This window comes from Micromys minutus (assembly GCF_963924665.1).
Source record: "Micromys minutus genome assembly, chromosome: 11".
NCBI classification, from domain to species: domain Eukaryota; kingdom Metazoa; phylum Chordata; class Mammalia; order Rodentia; family Muridae; genus Micromys; species Micromys minutus.
In genome coordinates this window covers 50,139,182-50,159,999 of record NC_137980.1, presented here as the reverse complement: position 1 = coordinate 50,159,999, position 20,818 = coordinate 50,139,182, and the positions used below count along the sequence as shown (strand labels likewise).

Sequence of the window (20,818 nt, the reverse complement as noted above, 5' to 3'; positions counted from 1 at the left end):
GCAGGCCCTGTTTCTTGTGGCCATAGGTGCTGTGTATACCTCTGCCACTAGAACAGCCCTGCCTGTTCAGTTTCTCCCTGTCTTTGACCCACAAAGTCCAGGTAGCTTAGCCAGGACCTATACTCAAACCGACTTAAGCACGTCAGCCTCTCAGCATTTCCCAGTTCTCTCCCAGCCACATAGCATGGGGAAGGGAATGAAGAGAAGCGAGAAGATTAAACCAGGGTGGATGGTAAGGATGATATGTAAGGAGGTGGGGCTTTGTCAGGGTTCTCCCAGGTCCTTTCTGTAATTTGTGACTACGTGGTGTGACATTTTGAAGATGAGTGTGGCAGTACAGGTGGAAGACAGGCGTCTTCTCTCCACCCTGGATAAGATGGATTGCTATAGTCAGGGTGCTCTGTGTTGTGGGCTCCCTTTTCTCAACAGTTTGCTGTGTGGACTCACAAATGAGATTTATGCTTTGTGTGTAGGTCCAGTGCTAGCTGGGTTGCTATGGTAACTCATTTAATGCTCTAGCCTTCTAACCAATGAATTAGAGCCAACCACTTGTCTTGTTGAATTCTTTGCCTTAAAGCCCTTGAAAGGAAACCCTTGTGTGGATATTGAATTCTGTTGCAGTTTTGATACACAGTGGAAAGGCCTTAGTTTCCTACATAACTGACTACAGCAGGCTTTACAGGCACTGCTATAAAACCTCCACACACAGGCCCCCAGCATAGTCAATATCTCTGTTAAAGACGGAAAAGTCAAGGTACAAGGGGGTTAAGTGACCTACTCAGCTACTAAGTGATGGAGCCAGGCACTGTGTTCAGAGCCAAGCTCCCTGTCACACCAGGCTGCTCTGTCCCCTTAGAACTCTGCCTTGTTATCGACAGCAGAGCCTCCACTGCTACATCTTGAGCTAGAAACACTAGAAAATTGAAAGTGAGCCTCATGCCGCACCTCGTTTCCCTCTCCTCACTCCCTGGTGAAGAAGTTAATTGGGCAGCAGAGCAGCCAGAGCTAGCAGGAGAGCAAATGCTCACACTGGACGTTCAGCCGCCGAACAACTGAGCATTGCTGGACAGCTAAGTCAAGATTCTCTCTCTATTCAAGCAGAAGGTTGTCTGGGGTAGGAGCTAGGGTCAGATGGCTGCTCCTTCCCCTCTGAGGAGCAGGTCTGACTGACTATTCAGTGTTGGACCCTCTGATCAGATGGGATTCTTGTACTCTTCAGACATTTGTTCGACTTCATAACCAGAAGACTGGCCAGGAAGTGGTGTTTGTTGCTGAGCCGGATAACAAGAATGTATATAAGTTTGAACTGGATACCTCTGAAAGAAAGATTGAGTTTGACTCTGCCTCTGGCACCTACACACTCTACTTAATCATCGGGGATGCCACTTTGAAGAACCCAATCCTCTGGAACGTGGTATGTGCCTGATAGGTGCCTAGGTGAGGGGCTGCAGCGCTGCTTCTCACACCGACAGCCATGCTGTGAGACAGAGGGTCAGACACTGAGGCCTTAGCACATAGCACATGTCTAATAAGTAGTGATCAAACAAACGAATGAAATACACACATCCTGTGACTTTCTATAATTACTTTATTGGAAAGAGGTTTTCTAGTTATATCAAGGCACTGGGCATATATGAACAAATATGGTCTTAGCCTTTGAGATCTGTTGTAGCCTGGGGAAGAAGAGAGCAGTGAATAAGCTGGGTGTACAGGATGCTAGTTAATACTGTCCACCGATTGTGTGATTGTACTGCAGGTTTTATGGCTCTTCCTTACAGACCTTACTTTTTTGATAGTTCTCATGACAGAGACTTGAGATGCAGCTTTGGAGCAAGGGGTTAGTAAAGAACTGCTGGCTGGCTTCTTGGAATAGCATCTGGGAGTGCATGTTAGGGAGCAGCCTTCAGAGAAGCTCAGTGTGCGCTCTTGGGGTGACAAGAGGCTTCTGAGCCTTTAGTCTGCTGAAGGAGCAGGAAATGATGGGTCTGGGAAGTAGCAGAGGGCAGTTAGCAAAGCCAGACAGGACTGTCTCCATGCAGAATAAAGGAGAAGCCGCCTTTCTCCTGCTACTTTCAAGATTCTTTTTCTTCTCCTGGACTCGATACTTTTGTGCCATTTTTTTTTTTTTTTAATGTGATGAGACACACTTCCCAAGGACACCTGGCAGTGTCTTAGTTGCAACTGTGACAGCCTTTACTCTGGCTGGGCTTTCTGTAGTAAGCAGCAGGCTTTCCCGCTAAGCTAGTAGGAAATTGGAATCCTTGCTCTAAAAGGCACTTTTAGCAAAAACTGGGTTTGTCCTTGAGATTTTCATTGCCTCTGATTGTCTGCTAATGGATGAGAGATGACTTGAACTGTGGAGAGCCTTTTCAGTCATGGGCTTGGCCTCTTCTTACCCTGCACCTCAATAACTGGTCTGTTTTCTCAGGCTGATGTGGTCATCAAGTTCCCTGAAGAAGAAGCTCCCTCCACTGTGCTGTCCCAGAATCTTTTTACCCCAAAACAGGAAATTCAGGTAAAGTCCAGAGGTGTTAACCATTCAGCCTAGAGTTGAAATGGACCCAGGGAGAGAAAATTGCAAACTTCTGGGCTGTGGCTCTGGCCCTTTAGCCCGTTTGCATGTGGTGCTTTATGGTGTGAATCTTACTACTCTGGGAATTGAGAGGACGAGTTGGTGGTCCTGCCTTCCAGCTGAAAGAAAGCACAGCAAAGATGACACTGGGTCCCAACCCATCCCACTAGGGCAGTCTGAGGCGTGAGTAGGGTTCACGTTATCCTCTCTACTAAGTAAGTCAGACTAAGAACTGAGAGCGCACCTGGGGGCAGGGCGTTACTGTCCTAGGCAGATTCTTGACTGTCTCAGGCCACTCCCCTTTCTTGTGAATAAATAAAATAAAATGAAACTTTGTGAATAAACAAAATAAGAAAGCCCTACCCAGCCCATCAGAGGTTATGAGGACCAACCTGGATAAGTAAGGAAAGGCTTTTGAGTGTCTCTGAAACCCTTCATAGAATAAACACGGCTGTCAAGGAAGTGAGGTAGGTCGTGAGATTCAGTCATAGAGAAGCACTTATGAGTCAGTGGGAAGTGTGAAGAGAGGCACCTCCTCTCACCATCCTGCTAATAATGAACGATAGCCAGGTGTGGTGGCCTGCACCTGCATCCCAACATTGTGAGGCGGAGCCAAGGGTTCAAGCAGTAAAATAAAGGACGGGGCTTCAAAGGGCAGGGAGGAGTCTTTCTAAATCCGTGTCATGTTCTATGGCATTGTTTAGGACTTGCAGGAGTTTCTGTGACAAGGAAGATGGCTGGGTAGGCTACAGGATAGACCGGGTGCAGCAATCATGACAGACAGCACTAGGAAACCAGTGTCAACAAAGAGAAACCACATTGAGAACATGGGGACAGCAGCCTCGGCAGAGCTGCCTCTCTCTGGGACTGAGTTGGCTGCTCGTTGGCGAGTGGAAAAGAAGCCATGGTTTCTACATGAAGAACAGATACGTGCAAAGATGGACGTGTAGTGTCACAGCTCATCTGTCCCTCACAGGGTCTTCCACAAGCCTAGCAGGGACCATGGCCTCCCTACTCCGTTTCTTTACTTAGAAGCTAAGGCACAGAGTATATCATGCCGCTAGTCTCAGCCAAACATCGTTTAGGCCCGAGTATATCCTGTGGACTCCTAGTGCATTGTTACTTCTGCTCTCCTGTGCCATTGAGGTGAGCTGCTCAGAATTCAGTGTCTGATTGCTCAGGAGAAGATGGAACATGTCTCAGAGGATGCTTTCCCGCTTTCTGGCTTAACTCTAGAAGTTAAACAGAGCTGGTGAGAGATCTGTTGAGATGATCTCTAGAGCTGTGACTGTGGAATAAAAGAACTTCAAGGGTAGAGCATCTCTAACTCGGCCCTGATGGGTTATGAAGGGGTTGTAGTTACTATGAGTTGGTCAGGCATAGCAGGGCAGTAGCATGACCTAGGAACCCAGGAACATTTTGAAGTCTGGAGTTCTTGGGTGTAACTTGCAAGCCATCCCTAGGCCAGAGCCTTCTTTCTGACACAGCCAGGTGACCCTAGGTGGTCTACAAAGAGTCTTTGAGGAGAAAGGTTAGCCATGTACTGGCTGGAGCCAGAATAGTGCCCTAGGAAGAGATGACTGGGATCAGAGAAGAAGCATGAAGCCAACCAAAGGTTTAGCCTCTAGGAGGTATTTCCTCTCCACATTCAGAAACCTGATGGTGTGTCCTCTCTTTCAGCACCTGTTCCGAGAGCCTGAGAAAAGGCCTCCCACGGTGGTGTCCAATACATTCACGGCCCTCATTCTCTCACCCTTGCTCCTGCTCTTTGCTCTGGTAAGTCGCCGTAATCAGCTGGGGCAGTGTGTGTCTGGCTCCAGGCAGGACAGATGTGGCCATTCCAAGAGAGTCTTTGTGCTCTGGCCTAAGCTCAGCTCTAGAGGGGTCCGGCAGCTGTGACTTGAACTAATAAAAAGTTTTAGAATAAACAGAGTTCCCCATAGTTGGGGAAGAGCCAAATAGATTCACCAGTGGATAAGTGCATGAGAAGATTCCTGCTGACAGTGACCAGTGTGCAGTGTGAGACCCTCTGGGGTGTGGGAAAGAAAATAGAGGTCAGAGTTGCTAGCTTTAGGAATGGAGAAGGAGCTGTGCATTCCAGATCTCCTGAGAGCAGGAAGCTGAAATGAACCGGAGGTCCACTTAGAAGAGGTGTTAGTCTGCCCACAGTACGAATGGTGTGCCAGTTGTTAGCAGAATGACAGAGCTGCACAGTGATGCCAACAGGTGTTACAGAGAGAGGCTGGCAAGGAGATTAGGTAAATAAAAGTTATCCAGACTCTTAGTGTTGGTCAGCTCTGAAGAGGAAACAACATGGAGAATGTAAAGAAAGGAAGTTCCTACTTTCATAGTGATGCTTAGCTGGGTGGTGGCGGAGGCAGAGAAGGCAGCGCTGAGTCAGACAAAGCTGAGTTTGAAGTCAGCATGGTCTGCAGCATGAGTTCTAGGACATCAGAGCCACACGGAGAAATGCTGCTCCCCCCCCCAAAAAAAAGAAAGAAAAAAGTGGTGTGTAGTCTTGGAACTGGCTGTGTAGACTGTACTGGCCTTGAACTCACAGAGATCACCAGCCTCTGCTTCTAGATTGCCATGAAATTAATGCCAGACTCAGTATTTTAACCAATTAAAGTTTTTACTTTGTTTCTCTGAAAATCATAAACATAGGTACATAGCCTCAAAACTCAGAGAATTTGGGTAAACAAAACTTTAGGTATTATTTTTGGCATGTTACTTGTGCTTTAAATTAACTGGTTGATTTTCAACAAAGAGGAATGTGAAAACTACAAACAAAGCATGCCAGAAGCTTTCAAACAGACCTGGAGTGTGGGTGTTTTTTATTGGGGCGATGGAGTTTTAGGAGATACAGAATCCATCGTGAGAGCATGCTCCTGCTGCCTGTGGTTTACCGTACCGACTGCTGAAGAACTCAGTGGAAGTATCATTTTTGATCAACATAGCTTCTGACTTTTCAGGGAGGAAGGGACAGTTCTTCCTGAGAAGTTAGAACAGCATGCTTGTCACCTCAGGAATTCCCTGTCCCTCTAGTGTGTGTGAACTTTGAAGTTCTGGGGCTTCGATCAATGTTGGCCTAGTATGTGTTGCCTCGCTCTCACGTTCTAATCTTCATTTATTTCTTGGTCACTCAGTGGATCCGGATTGGAGCCAATATCTCCAACTTCACCTTTGCTCCTAGCACAATTATCTTTCACCTGGGACATGCTGGTAAGTGCCCCAGGCTGCTAATTCCATTTAACCTCTTCTGACATTTTGCCTGCCCACGCTAAAGCCCTGTTAAGTAGGCCCACAACCTATTAACTATAATGGCTTAATAGCACAACATTTCCCTCTTCCTCCTGACCTTTCAGCACAGTTAATATGATGATAAACCTGTTTGGCCTGTCAGCTTGCAACAGCTGTCATTCTTTTGGGCCTTGTTGTACTGGGAGGCTGTGGCAAGCCATTTAGCCTCAGTTAATAGCTCCGTTCATTTCCAGAGATTACTCACTTAGCGTGTCTTTACACTGAGCTGTCTTCCTGGATGAAGAGCATTTAATGCAGTTTCCAAAGGTTATCTTTCCCCACCACATTGATCTTCATATTTGCTGGCAGCTCTATCTGAACAGTAATAGAAAATCCCTTCCTTGATCAGACACATTGTCCTCCATTGTTTTTTGGAGAATGTAGAACCTAAATGGCCTAAGCCATAACAAGACAGTAAATTCCCAGATCGTGGAAGCATTCCCAAACCTTTGCATCTCGCTGGAAAGTTAATGTTTTTAATTCCTTTGCCTCTTTAAGGCATCAGCGTCTCTGCATCTAATGTACTTGGCTTCTCCAGGCAAATGTGGAAGTAGCTTTGAGGAAAGGGAGTCTGTAACTTTGAGATTCTCACATTGGTCCCTGACCTCAAAAATGCTCAAGCACCTCTGTGGTAGTTTATCTGCCATCCTGGGCAGTGACCTTTCACACCTGCTTAGTTACTGGACTTGAATGACAGCCCTCCTCAGTCAGGCTGGGAGCAAGACCCAAATAGAAATGTCTTTAGAGCCATGATGCTACTTGCCAATGTGCTTTTGTGTGTATTTCCTTGTTTGAGTCACTTTATTCAACCCTGATAGGCGTAACTGGGGCAGAAACTCTGACCCATTTGATGGTAAAAGAATTTGGCTCAGGGCAGCTCCAGGCTGCTGAGGGCAGAGCCTGGACAAACCAGACTCTCGGGTTCTTGCTGTGCAGGTCTCAGAACCCTTTCCTCTGAGCCTTCCCAGGCCTCAGTGGCAAATTGTTCTTAATATGATTCTAATTAAAAGGAAATGACCAATTGGCTTGTGTCCTGGATGTTTTCATTAAGAAAGTAAAAACAGAAACACACATAAGGGAGCCTGTGGATCAGAGATTCGTGTGGCAGACGTCAGAGTTTCACCTCTAGAGTCATCTGTTGTCTGGTGCTGAGATAAAAGGGTTAAACAAAAAAGCTGCCTGGAAAAGCTGGCCCTTCTGATGCAGTGCCCTGCTCTCGCCCTGCTGTCACTGCTCCCTTTAATTGGATGTCATGACACTTCTTGTAGCAATGCTGGGGCTCATGTATGTCTACTGGACTCAGCTCAACATGTTCCAGACCCTGAAGTACCTGGCTGTCCTGGGCACTGTGACATTTCTGGCTGGCAACCGAATGCTGGCCCAGCAGGCAGTTAAGAGGTGAGGCTGGGGATGGACCAAGCTCCAGGGTGGGATAAGAGATGTTTGTGTGGGCACTGTGCCAGCCTCTCTGTGAGACCTCAGAGGTATGTGGCAGAATGATTCACATCCTTGGGGACAAGTCTGACATGTGCTTCCAGCCTGTTAGGGAAGCCATAGCAGGACTTGTAAAGAAGTAGCTTTAGCAACCAGTTGTAGATGCTTGAAAGTCACAGTTATTTGTGTCCACACATTAGAACGAGGAGGAGATGACTGCATTGTGTGGACAAAAACCCTTCTTGCCTGCCCTCCTCCTGTGCCCTCAGAATGGCACCTCTGCTGGGGCTCTGGATGGTGCCAGAGCTCTTCTCCCATGCAGGTCTGTTCTGCCCCTCAGCAGTTGTGTAGGCATGGCAACCCAGCGATAGCCAGCGTGAGAGGCAGACAAATGCTCAGACCTTGATATGGTGGCAGCTTGACTTTCAGAACAGAATTGGAGGCAAATTTAAATGTCACATAGGTGTTCCTCATTGATTTGACTTTATAGAACCTGACTGATTTCAGCCACGAAAAGGCCAATAAGAAAAGGTCAGAATTGCTTTCACCTTTGAAAGAAATCATTTTCAGACTCACCGTGCTTTCTCCCCTCCGGGACTTTTCCTGGCAGAATGGAACTCAGAAGCATGCCCTTAAATACGCTTCCAGTTACATCTGTTTGATCCAAGAGGGTGTTGTTATCAAGGAGATCGCTAACGACTGGGCAGGGTGGGGGGGTCTCGTTGTAAGCTTTGAGTGCCTCACCATGAGCTCCTGTGCAAATATCCCTGACTTCTCTAGGCCCGTCTAGGTCCTGCCACAGCTGCCCTCAGTGGCCCCGGTTGTAGCTGCTTCACCCCTGACACTGCATTGCGTCCAGAAAAGGAAGGCTGGAACCTGGTTGTTTTTCCTTCAGTGACCAGTCTGGGCTCCCAGAGCCAGAAGGCTGTGTGTGCTCTGTCCCTTAACTTCTTTCTTCTCTGGAAATTGTCTACAAGAACAATGAAGTCAAGGGGAGAGCAGTGTGAGAAAACCATTCCCTGTAGAGTCCCTGCAGTTGATGTTCCCACTGTGGAAGCCCAACTTACATGCACTTTCTGGAAAGACCTCTCATTAGAGGCCTGGTGGCTCTTCACCCCCTCCTCCTCTTCACAAGTCCAACGGCCTACGCTGTCTGAGAAAAGGACCGGCCTTGACAGGAGCTCTGGTCTGGTTTACCATGTGTGTCCTCAGCTTGTCTTCCTCACTGTCCTTTCTTGATTCTCAAACCTCTTTCCTTTGGCAGGATCGCTGCAGAGCAGAGCAGTAGATTGGCAAAATATAGGACACTACGGTAAAGATGAAGGGTGACTCGTCCCAGAGGCAGGCTCCCTCTCCTGTCTTGCCCACTTCGTGCATGCCAGTTACTGTCCCGTGTTCACCCGCTCGTCTTCCCCACCACTCCCTGGACCAGGGCAGCCTTTCCAGGGGACACTGCTATATACACAGTAGCCCCTCTGTGTGAGGTCAGGAGTTGAGGATAAGACAAGTCCAACTTGGACTTCTTGACAGGGCCCTTATCCACCCTGACTCCTTGGTTCACAAAGTGATGGTTCCATGGCAACTCCCGGCACACCTTGTCACTACTTCTAGGCCTTTCTGGAACACCATGCAATTTGGTGAGATACGGTTATGAATAACCAGTGACCATCAAAGTCAGCAACAGAACTGCGCCTGGAGCACAGGGTGTAGCAGGGCAGCCTCCTTTCTAGGGCTGTTGGTGGGGAGGCAGATTCAGTCGGGACTGGAGCAAAGGCAGGGTGGGGTGGGTGCTGTTTATGGGTCTGCTCCTGCAGATGGGGGGCTCTGCGGAGCATCCTTCCCTCCAGCACTGCAGCATAAACCCATGGACTGAACCCAATAACACCATCCCCCCAGCCTGGAAGTGGGCTGGATTGCTGATCCCTGCCTCACACCACAAATAGGAAAGAGAGAGATTTTAATTTTCACATCATGTTTCCTTTTATCCCTTGCCTTAGAAATAGCTTTCTCTGCCAAAGAAATGAAGCAAATCCCAGCACACCTGGTTTTTAATCCTGTGGAAATAGGAAAAGTCAACAGAAACATAGGATTTAGCACTCTCAGTACAGTGCTAGCACAAGCTGGGCCACCTTGTCCTTAACTCAGAGAATGACACCCCCACCCCAGGGTTAAGTGAGGTGTAATGCTGGATATAGTAGCTTACACCTATAATCCCAACCTTTGGAAGGCGTGAGGATCAGGAGTTCAATCTTATCTTGAGCTATAGGAGACCCTGTGTTTAGATAAATAAATACTGAATAAACAAGCAAAAATAATCATGTTGTCTGTGACTCCCACCTAGTAAGATAGACTCTGCACTCCAGAAGGCTCCCCTGAACCCTGTTGTAGACTGTCCCTCGCCTACCCTTGTGTCCTGGCCTTATTCTTTTGGTTTTGCCCTAAATTTCAGTTGCTCTGTCTGGGGTTTCCCTTCAGAACTAGTCCTTTCTGTGATGTGTCAAGCTCTTTTGCTCTTTATTGTGACCCCTCCTCCTATCCAAGTCTGGTTGTTAGAGCCTTTGGGACTTAATGGGGCCTGGGACCCCATGTGCAGGCTTAACCCGTGTGGCCCAGTGCTGCTAAGGGCACCTGGTTTGAGCGAGTACAATGTCGTCTCTCAGTTGTTGGCCAAGGTCTGCGGTTTTGCTACCTCATTTCGACCCTTGCTGTCTTTCCATCCTGGACACCGTCAGGTACAGCCCTAATGTCAGGAACTTGTGAGCACTGGTAAAGATTAAAGGCACACATACTGGTCCAAGGATCCAGCACCATGCCTGCATGCCTTCCTGAGGACTACTTTATCAGTTGGTTTGAAGCCTGCCATTTTGTGAGACTGAGAATCTTTCCTGTCCTCACCATGGCCTGCTGCCTGCTGCAGCCTTGTTCTACTTACGCATGATGTCTGCTTGCCACTCTTACTGGGCTGCATTCCTTTAGGTTATACATCCCCCTTGAGCTTCCACAGCTCTTTCCCCTCAGGGAGTGATGGGAAGAAAATGACAGGGAGATTGTCATCTGAGAAGTGACTATCCTAACATTCAAGAGGATCACAAATTTAGGGCCAGCCTGAGCTACATAACAAAACCCTATCCAAAAAAAATAGTACCAAAACCAACCAACCAGCCTCCTAGCCTACAAATCAAAAAAGAAAAGAAGGAAGACAAACAAACCAATAGTTTTATGAGCCAAGAGCCCTTTCCCCTACTTTTTCTGTGTTAGGTTAGTTTCTGAGTCTGTACTGGCAAGAATACAGCCAGCTGGCAGGATTAAACTCTTGATTCTTTCTGACCGAAATCTTCCCTGTTTGGGCCTGTACTGTGAGGGGTGTGCCTGGAATTACCTCATTCCTGCGTTTTCACATGCTCCTTTCTTAGTTCACAGGTTACTTCATGGTTTTCAGGTCATCATGGGCTTCATATTTTTTTTGAAATGAGATGGGGCCTTTACAAAAGGAGCAAGTAGATACAGGGCTGTCCCCTTGTTGATAGCATCTTCCACATAAGAACTATAACTGTCCTTTTAAACCATCAATGATTGTATGTCTGTCTTCATTTTCTTCCAGAACAGCACATTAGTTCCAGAAGAAGTTTGAAGACCCTGAAGGCTGAAATGAACGTTTAACAAAGAGTGGATACAGTTCAGAGTGTGGAAAGAAGAACTGGGGACAGAACAGGAAAGGAGGACATACCTGTGATTTAAAGAGGAAGGTTGAGCTGTGCTTACACGTTTACTTGTTTCTCACTTCTTGTTTCACAGAGCAGATATGTTTGGGCCCAGATTGCCTGCCCCTTTGTCATGATGCCTGGCAAGACTGACTATCCCAGGTTACCCAGATGTTGTATTTGAAAAGTTGAAATATGTAATTGCTCAGCTTTGGAATAAAGAGAATGGCGGAGTCCCCGTGTTGATGGAGCCTTGCATGTGTGACGTGAGGACTCCACAGTCTTCAGCTGGCCCTTCTCACCCCTTCTTAACAGTTCTGAAAGTGGCCTAGAAAAGGCCTGTGTCCCTTGGGCTCCAGTAGCAAACTCTCTGTAGGAGCCGTGCTTGTCTTTGAAGGTTCTTCTGTGTTCAGCCACAAAGACCTGCTCTAGGCTTTTACCTTGAACATTTGGGCTTGGTGTGCAGAGAAGGGTTGAACTTGTCTTAATAAATAAAGCCTTGGTCCATTCCCTCTGAGATAAAAATACCACAAAGCAGCAGGTAATTTAGAAACAGTAAAATAGATCATTTATAGGCAGTAGGATGATTTGTAAGCAATAAAATAAATTGATAACTTATAAATAAGGAGATAGATTGGTGTGTGGATATAGAAGATGGATGGGAAGACCCAACAGTCCTAAGAACTAGAAGGTACTGGCGGATTTGGAACATAGTTAGACTGCTCCTTCCAGATGATGTTGATGGTTGATGCCGTATCAGTGTTCCCAGTGACAAAAGGGACAGAGGAACAGCTGGCTAACTCTCCTTTGGAAGGACTCAACTCAGATTGTAGCACTAACTGACACTGAGTAAGCATCTGTTATCCCAACACTCCTGCAGCAAGGTGAGAGTCCCTACCCTGGAGTACACAGAGAGGGCCTGCCTCAGCAAGACACACTCACATGTGCACCCACACCCACACACAGATGTATTTGACTAGTTTGGCCCGTTGTCTTTCATGCTATTGAAACACGATACATTTTGTGGTTGTTGTAAATTAGATTTCTCGCCTAGGCCCAGACAGACCACACCAAACACGGTTCCACGTGGAGAGGTTTAATAGAACGGGATGGGGCAGGGGTCAAGGCCGGGCGAAGAGAGGAAGAGGAAAGAGAGAGAGGAGGAAGGGTTTTGGTCTTTTGTAGGGGTAGTGACGTCACTTGATCCCAGGTGGAGATGGGATTTAGAACTGATGTCTTCTGGGAATGCTTTGGCTGTTTCCATGGCAATTGATGTGCTAGGTTCCTGTCACCTGTGGGTGGAGCCATTGCTGGGGGAGGGGGCTATCCTAATGCCAACAGTGGTAGCATTCATTTGTAATCCACTCAGGAAGCTGAAACAGGAGGGATATAGGATCCAGACTAAACAGAGCTACGTCTTAAGAGTTTTGGTTAAATTTGAGGTATAAAGGTTGCCTTCCAGCCTAACTAGACTTTGCTGTGGTAAGAAAATCAAAGAGTTTTGGCTGGGGAAGGGAAAGAGATCCTAGAACTCTAGGATATTTCTATCTAGGGTTCTGTAATTGTAGGCCTCACCCCTCCCCAGGGTTGCAAACCAGTGTAGTAGCCTGTAAGTCTTTTGTTTTATCCATAATGGTTAACATTTGAGCTACAAAGGTGATCCCAGTACCCATAGCTAAACACTGAGTATGCTTGTAATCTCAGCGCTGGAAAAGCGGACAGACAGGATCCTAGAGCTGGTCAGTCAGGAGGCGCCACCTTAGCAAGAGACTGTCTCAAAAACAAGGTAGATGGTGCCTGAAGTTCACCCCTGGCCTCCATGAGCACACTCACAGACACACAGAAATTATTTTCTGAAAGAATTTATATTTTAAAAGCCTGGATTTTGAGGGGTTAAAGTAGTTAAGAGCACATACTGCTTCTGCAGAGGACTCCCACGTGGGGCAGCTCACCACCTTAACTCCAAGTTGTCCAAGCTAGGCTGGCTGGCCAGTGAGACCCCAGGTCTGCCTATGTCTTCCTCCCTCCTGCCGGGACTGTAAGAGCTGCCAAGTGCTGCATGGTGCCTGGCATTTTTATGGACACTGAGGACCTCGGGCTTTCACAGCCGGTAATGAGCCATCTCCCTGGACCCTAGGGATTACTGTTTGTTGAGGCAGGGTCCCAATATGTAGCACAAGCTGACCTGGAACTCATGACCCTCAGTCTCCCTCGTGTTGCGATTACAAGCATGAACCACTAGGCACAGTCCTTGTCTCTAGTATCACTTGATGGTTTCATAGGTTTCAATCAGGTGTGGCTCCATCATAAATCACGAGCACCTTCGTTGTGATCAGAAGCCCCCTAAGCAGTTTGTTCCAGCTCTACCTGTGCCTGATAGTTTGTCACTTGATGTCCCAGCTCAGTACTGAGGACCTGAAATCTTACAGCAATACAAGAGCGATCACTCTCTCCCACCCCCATCAGCCCTAGGCTTGCTGTGTCTTGGGTGTGTGACTTGGTACCAGTTACCCTGACATTGGTGGGCACCCTGCCAGTAAATGGGCTCTGGCCCCTCCAGTGGGCAGTTGTAGGGAGCAATGGGGGGAGTCTCCCTGAGAACTCCAACTTGATACAAACATGAAAGGAACAAGTCCTCCATTGACTAGAAAACATCTTTAGTGCAATGAAAGTAGCCCTCAGTCTTAAGTAGGGCCCCTGGGACTGAGGAGCTCCTAGCTCCTCTGAGGGGAGGAGTTACATCTTTTAAGCTGGCTCTAGCATCCCTGCTAATGGAGATAAAGCCCAGGATGGCTGCAATGGATTTTCCCTTCTGTAATTGCATTCACCTCAAAACCCACAAGTAGCCTCTGCTCTCAGCGGCCATTATTTAATCTGAAAAACGAATTGAAAGTTGAGAGAGCTCGAGCTTTTGCTTTTGTTGGGACAGGGCAGGGAAAGAGATGAGCAGGTGGGGCCCCGGAAGGGAGATGGGGGGAGTCTCCCATTCAGCCCTGCTCCTCCTTTGTCCCAGACTTTGGCAGGTTCCCCGCCTCCTGCCTCTGCCTGTCTGGGCTAGCCTTCTCCTCTGGAGGAGCTTTTGTTTCCCATTGTTCTCATTGTCTCCCCCTGCCGCCTAACGGCCTCCTGCAGTGCACTTCCCACGCTTTGCAGTGTTTGCCCACACTCTCGGGAGCAGGTGGTCTCTGCCCTGGTGCAGGGAGATAGGAGACCGCGCCGCGGCAGACTTCCTTTCCTGCTGACATTGAACTAGGCTGGCTGGGAAAACCAAGAGGTAGGAGTCCCATCCCATTTGAAATGCTGTGGTTATTTTTACACTCTTAATCATTCCAGACATTCCGTCAACCACGCTTCACAGTTGTCAATGTTTAAGGCTTCATTTATTTTATTTTATTTTTTGAGAAAATGTCCTGTGTAGCCCAGACTGACTTGGACTCACAGACTAGACTAAATTAATTGGCCAGTGGGCCTCAGGGATCTTTCTTGGCCTCCCCATCTTTGACACTACAGGGACGCACCCCCAGGCCTGTTAGGGTCCGCATTCAGTCTTCATACTTTGCTCGCACAGCGAGAACCTTACCAGCTAAGCTCTCTCTCCAGCTCCAACTGTTCCGTTTTTTAAAAAATCAGATTGACAATAAAGGAAGCTGAACTGCAGGTGAGGATGGGGGCTTTATTGTATTTACAGAGGACGGGGAAGGTCAGAACTGAAGTAGAAGTAACTGTTGTGTTGGGGGGCCGGGAGCTCAAGCCTCTGCTGAAGGCTTCATCCGTTGGAATCCCTGCTGCAGAAAGAAAGAGACACTCAATCCAGATGCCAGGACTCATGAGCCACCAAAGATGACTGGGGTTCCAGGCAGGGACAGGACTTCCTGGTTCCCGGAGACAGGAGGCATCAGCTGCAAAGGTGTTCGAGGGCCACAGCCATGTAAATCCCACTCTTAGCCCTTGCCCTGCTAACTGGCTGCCACTGAGACCTTGGGCTAGTCACTTCCCTTCTGACCCTTAGGGCCAGCTTCTTCCCATACATACATGTGCCACACCCTACAAACCTTTCCGTTGGTCACAAGTTGAATGAGCAACCTCGAAAGAATAAGTGGGACTTCTCCCTGCCTCTGTGAGGTAGACTTCATAAGAGCAGAAACCTCCCCATCATCTGCCTGCTTGCGGCTCCCAGACTGAAGCTGGTGAGCGTTCCAGCTCTAACTGGGTTGGAAGGAAGGTAAGGTGGTGCGTGAACAGCTCCATCAGCTGCTGCAGTAGAGTCGCACCGGAAGTGTGTGTGCTCAGCTTAGTCAGTCTTTAGAACTGGGTCTTATGGGAAGACATCCCAAAGTAGACAAAGACAACCTGGACTTGCCCTGTCTCTTCTTAGCTTTACTTTTCGTCTTCTGTAAAAAGGGGAGACAGTTTCCATCTTCCCTGACTCCTGGTGGGGATGTGAGGACCAGGAAGATGAGGAAGGACTGTTGTGACCAGCTCTGCCTCCCTCTTAGACAGTATATGCCTGCCCTGTTAGCACAGGGCATGGGAAAGCCAGCCTGTCTTGGACATTATAGGTGCATGGGTCTTTTCACAGAGGGTCTGAGTCACCTCTGTGTCACCCACAACAATCCCCTGGGGCACCTGTTAAGGGTCTCAGACCCATGTCAGAAGCACTGATACCATTCAGACACACAGACCCTGGCCTCTTATCTGCACTGGACACACTACAATGGTCAGCATGCAGTCCCCCCACACATCTCTCTCTGCTCCTGGGGCTCGGAGCAGAGGGTCTTGTCCCTTTGCTTGGAAGACTAGGCCCCCCCACTCCTGTGGGAAAAATGGAATTCTTTGCTTTTCTTGGATCACAGAGGGAAGGACATCTCTAAAATTCCCAGAAAGATCTGAGATGCTGATGGGTGCTGGTGGCCACGCCTTTAATCCCAGCACTTGGGAGAGACAGGCAGGTGGATCTCTGAGTGCAAAGCCAGCCTGGTCTACAACGTGAGTTCCAGGACAGCCAAGGCTACCCAGAGAAACTCTGTCTTAACAAAAAATCTCTCTCTGCCCCTCCAACCTGTGCCCTTTCCCCATCGGTGCCCTTCCCCCCCATCGGTGCCCTTCCCCCCCATCGGTGCCCTTCCCCTGCCCCCCCCACTTGTGCTTCTGCAGCAGGGTTACCAAGATGCTCTCCAGGGTCATCTGCTTGTCCTCTGCCCATACTCTGTCCACCTGGCGGCCGAGCCTGGTACTTTGTTCCTCGTTCCTCTCCCTATGAGTTCAGAAAGGAGACACAGTGAGGGCCACCATTGGGTAGGATGTCCAGTCAGTCTGAGTGGATCCTTAGGCCACCCACTTCCTTCCATTCAGTGATATCTGAGGAGCATATCTGTCCCACTGCAAAACCCTCCCCACAGATTACTAATCTTGTAGATGGCACCTTAAAACAAGTGGTCAGATTTATTATTGACCAATAACTGGACAAACTTGTGTGGCGGCTTCTCATACCAGCCATTGGTCAGTAATAAATCTAGCTCAGACTGGCCTTGACCTTGATATGTATCTGAGGATGTCTCTTCTGAGCCTCCTGTTTCCACCTCCTGAATGCTGGGATTTCAAGCTTATGCATTACTGCTATCGTGACCTTTTTACCCAGTGGCACGTGTGTCTCCTAACCTCTAACACCACCCTCTTCTGTGCCCGGGTGACACTGTCACTCATGACACATACTTAAACCTCACAGTTGTCCCAACAGATTCCCTATACTTATTTCTTTGCTAACCCAGGACCCAGCGTAGGCTCAGATTCCAGTCCATCCCGTCAGTTTTCCATTGTTAGATCGATTCTATGTGCTTGGCTGTAATGCTCACATGCGTGTCTTTGTACCACATGCATGCCGGATGCCCTCCAAGGTCAAAGAGGGCATTACATGCCCCGAAACTAAGTAACCTCAGAATTAGTACCTGCTGTGGCACAGGCTTCCTGTGTCCACAGTGTAGTCCCATGTACACCTGGCCCCACGCCTAGTCTTTGTACCAGTCATAGGAACAATGACCATCGGCAATGTCACTACTGGAGCCAAAGACAGGGAGAGGCACACAGTAGGTCTAAGGGGAGGTTTGACCTGAGATACTCATCCTGAGCAAAATCCAGAAAGGGTACAAGGTGGCAGTTCTTAGCCTGTGGGTCTCGGCTCCTTTGGGGTTGCCTATCAGATACCCTGCATGTCAGAGTTCTGATTCAGAACAGTAGCAAAGTTACAATTGTAAAGTAGCAATCGGTTTTATGGCTGGGCATCGCCACCACATGAGGGGCAGTGTTAGAGGCTCAGCGTTAGGAAGGTTGAGAACCACGTGTATATATATATACCATGTTGGGGAGAGACAAAGCTTGGTCCCCATCTCCCACCTCAGCCCTTCCCAACTCCGACGCAGAGGTGACTGGGAAGCAGCCACTGGGATGTCTGCTCACCCTTGCTGCCTGCTCATGATGTCGAGGAGCAGTTTGCGGGCATACAGCTGGCTCAGGACTTTCCTGTAGTTGCTGGTGAAGATGGCATCCGCATACCGCCGCACCCTGTGCCAAGGGGTCAGAGGTCAGGATGGGGTTAGGTAGGAGAACAGTGCCAGCTACATGACATCTCAGTAAGGTCCCTTTATTGTCCCATATTCCCCTTGCTCCCAGAGAGACTCAGATCCTGGCTGTGAGGCCTCTGTGGCCTGATGCCCAGTCACTGGTCGTTCAGTTTTTGCAGGCAGCCTTGCCCTTACTGTTGGGATTCTGTAAACCCCACCCCTCAGTTACCTAGCAACAGTCAGGTATACCCCACCCCTCAATTACCCAGCAGTGGCCAGGTATGCTCCGCCCCAGTGACCTGACACTATAAAAGGAGCTGCTTGCCCCCTCCTCTCTCTCTCTTGCTCTTGTGCTCTTGCAGCCTTGCTCTCCCACCCCTACCCCTCCCTTCCCCCTCCCTCCACGTGCTCATGGCCGGCCTCTACTCCTCTACTCACTCTCTCTCTCTCTCTGCCTCTACCATCCTCTTAACTCTCCCATGACCTGAATAAACTCTATTCTGTACTATACCGTTGTGTGGCTGGTCCCTTGGGGGAAGGGATTCCCAACATGGACCCTCCCCCAGAGGCATCCCCCTTGTCCCCAGGCCTTGCCACACCTCCATGGACCATATGCCCCCCACTCTCTTCATCCTTCCCCTAACATTGGTGCCGTGACTCGAATCGTCACCTTTTCACAACATTGGTGCCCTGTGACTTCTCCTTTCATTGGTGCCCCGTCATCGTTTCCTTACACTTACCTGAGGGGAGGGGAGGGAGACAGTGAGCAGAAGGAGCCACTGGTGAGGGTGAGGATCACAAAGAACACCCAGAGTGGCATCCTTTACTCCTGGGTGGGACCTGCAGAAAGATCAGCAGGATACCATCAGATAGAGCCACAGTGCCCCTGGGGCACCACTTCATGACAAGCCCTGGATTCAAGTTCAGCATTGCCAGTCCTCAGCTCCACCAGGAGTGAAGCCACACTGCCCACCTGTTAACACTGTGAAGCTGCCCCTCCTGCAAGTGTGAGGGAAGCAAGCTGCCTCAGAGAGCGGGAGGTACACACAGGAGGAGAGCTTACCTTCCTCTGGTCGGACAACGGCAGGAGGCAGAGGCGCCATGCTCAAAGAGAAATCTGCCCTCCAACCTTGGTTCTGATCTCACCCGTTCTCCATTACAGTAGTTTAACCTACCTGAGCCTCAGTTTCCCCAGACATAAGATAGAGGTAAGAAGCATTATTATCAGGCCAGGTGTGGAGAAATACCCGAGCGAACAGCCTGGCTCGTAAGGAACTCTCTAGAAACTTCTACAGCTCTCACTTCACTCTGAGAGCAGATTCTCAATGTTTCGTCTTGTGTGGAGTTGGAGCAAAGGGAGACCCTTCTTGTTCCAGAAGCTTACATTTTGGAGGTGGGGTTTGAGACAGTGCCTCAAAATGGAGCTGAGGCTTGCCTGGAATTCACTGTGCTGCCCAGGCTGACCTCTGACTCATAATCCCCTGCCTCAGCTTCCTGAGAGCCGGAATTACAGACATGTGCCACCACATCGGTCAGAACTGTTGTGTTCCCAGGGGATTAGCGCTGAAAGGGAAGCAGTGAGCGTGAGTGTGAGCAGGCCAGAGTCTTCTCAGACTTCATAATCACCTTGAGTCAGACCTGTTCTGCACTTAAGAGTGCAGCCTTCACTCAGGAGAATGCTCCTGTCAGCTCTGGCCTGCCCTGTTCTGGAGCCAGTGGCCATTGAGGGGCTGCGTCTTCTCAGCATATGTCTGTTCTGCCTAATCTAACTGGTTCCTGAGAGGCAGCACCCCCCTCCATTCCCATGATTCCTCTCTCCCTGATTCCACTGAGGGCTGATTTCTGTGAGCAGGGCCAGCAGTCAGTCCGCCATGCTTGCTTAGGCTCACTTCTCTTCAGTGAGCGCTAGGCCCCTTTCTCAGACTCTGGCCTCCTCTGATCAGGGGTGCCTTGGGCCTCAGGAAGCATCCGTGGGAACTTTTCATTGTGGTCTCAGGCTTCTCCCTCCACACCAGCCCACTCAGGTACATTTTCATCAGACTTAGGCCTTGTTTCTTGGGCCAGACATCTGCACTTTCAGAGCAGACACCAGCCCCCTCAGTACATAGCCAAGCTCAGAGCCCAAGGAGGAGGAAGGGACTTTTCACATAGTCCTCCATCAAAATAGCTTCAGAATAGATGCTTGAGAATGGGCCCTTACTTCCCTGGCCAGCAGACTTCCTCCCGCTCTCAGATACAATACCCTATTCACACTCCTTCCTATTCATGGGGACTTCAGGATTTGTCACCTGTGTGTGGGAAAGGGTTCTGAAAAACTGGAAAGCTTTTGCTCTTTAGAGAAACAAACAGGAACACAGGCTTCTTGGGCACCTCCCTCTGCACCCCCAGCGGTCTCAAGCTGATCCTCACCAGAGAGCAGGCTTTGGGGGGACAGTTATCTCAGTCCAGTAACACCCCATTCCTTCATAATAAGCCTGCCTCTGCTGATGCTAAGGAGACTCTAGATCTTGAAGCACCAACTTCAGGCAGAGCTCATTCTGAGGTTAGACATAGATGGATGGTGTCAGGGGTGTTAGGAGGAAGGGGTGTCAGTTCTCAGGTGCCACCATTTGCCAGCATTTCCGCCGCCACCTGCCACACATCTGTAGCAAACAACAGGTCTCAAGGACACGCACAAGACTCTGTAGAAACTTCCAGGCGATTGTCTACTTTTTCTTAAATGTTCTCCTTTGCAACTGACAACCTCAACTCCTGAGATTCTAGTCCAGTTCTCAAGCCATTCAACCAAAGAAAGAAAGCCACTTCAAGTGCAAAGAAACCCGAGGCTGAGGCTGAATGTTTTTGTGATGCCAGAGAGACGAAACTCGGGGCTTTACACATTCTGGCAGAAGCTCTAGCTAGAACCAAACCACACCCCACATAAAACCTTAAGTTTTCAATGAGGAGTCGTATGCCAAATTTATGGCAGTTTATGGTAGCAAACAATACTAATGATAATAGTAATAATAATAAATGATTTGGGTCTATTCGAGCAAGGAGCAGGGGTCACACATTGAGTAATCGAAGCCTCCAAGACCCGATAATTGTGAGAGAAAATAAGAGTGAGGAACGCGGCTGCAACTGAGGGCGAAAGCGAAATGTTATCAATTTCCAGGCAATTATACTGAGTTGGCTCTGGGTGATCGATGAACTGAATCGATCTCTCGAGCAACTGGACTGCTTTCAGATAAATGCACGGCTGAGTCTTCTTGTCG

General features: G+C 48.9%; 2 protein-coding genes across 3 annotated transcripts in view; one reads left to right on the top strand and one right to left on the bottom strand.

Annotated features, from left to right (window-relative positions):
• The window catches only part of RPN2 (ribophorin II), a 42,751-nt gene extending 31,511 nt beyond the window's left edge, over positions 1 to 11,240 (top strand). Inside the window, exons 12-18 of one of the 2 annotated variants that reach the window (XM_080925725.1) lie at positions 1,220 to 1,414; positions 2,429 to 2,515; positions 4,253 to 4,348; positions 5,719 to 5,794; positions 7,141 to 7,270; positions 8,571 to 8,618; positions 10,908 to 11,240. In XM_080925725.1, coding sequence (XP_080781851.1) covers positions 1,220 to 1,414; positions 2,429 to 2,515; positions 4,253 to 4,348; positions 5,719 to 5,794; positions 7,141 to 7,270; positions 8,571 to 8,618; positions 10,908 to 10,920 — 645 coding nt within the window. In that variant the 3' untranslated portion in view covers positions 10,921 to 11,240. The remainder of the gene's footprint in view (positions 1 to 1,219; positions 1,415 to 2,428; positions 2,516 to 4,252; positions 4,349 to 5,718; positions 5,795 to 7,140; positions 7,271 to 8,570; positions 8,619 to 10,907) is intronic. The other variant, XM_080925726.1, reaches the window with a different exon arrangement.
• Positions 11,241 to 14,753: 3,513 nt separating this feature from the next.
• On the bottom strand, positions 14,754 to 18,384 carry GHRH (growth hormone releasing hormone; the record flags this gene model as incomplete). Its single annotated transcript, XM_080925564.1, has 4 exons — positions 14,754 to 14,792; positions 16,171 to 16,261; positions 17,461 to 17,565; positions 18,305 to 18,384. The coding sequence occupies 4 exons, from the start codon at positions 18,382 to 18,384 to the stop codon at positions 14,754 to 14,756; spliced, it is 315 nt and encodes a 104-aa protein (XP_080781690.1).
• Between the last annotated feature and the right edge of the window lie 2,434 nt (positions 18,385 to 20,818).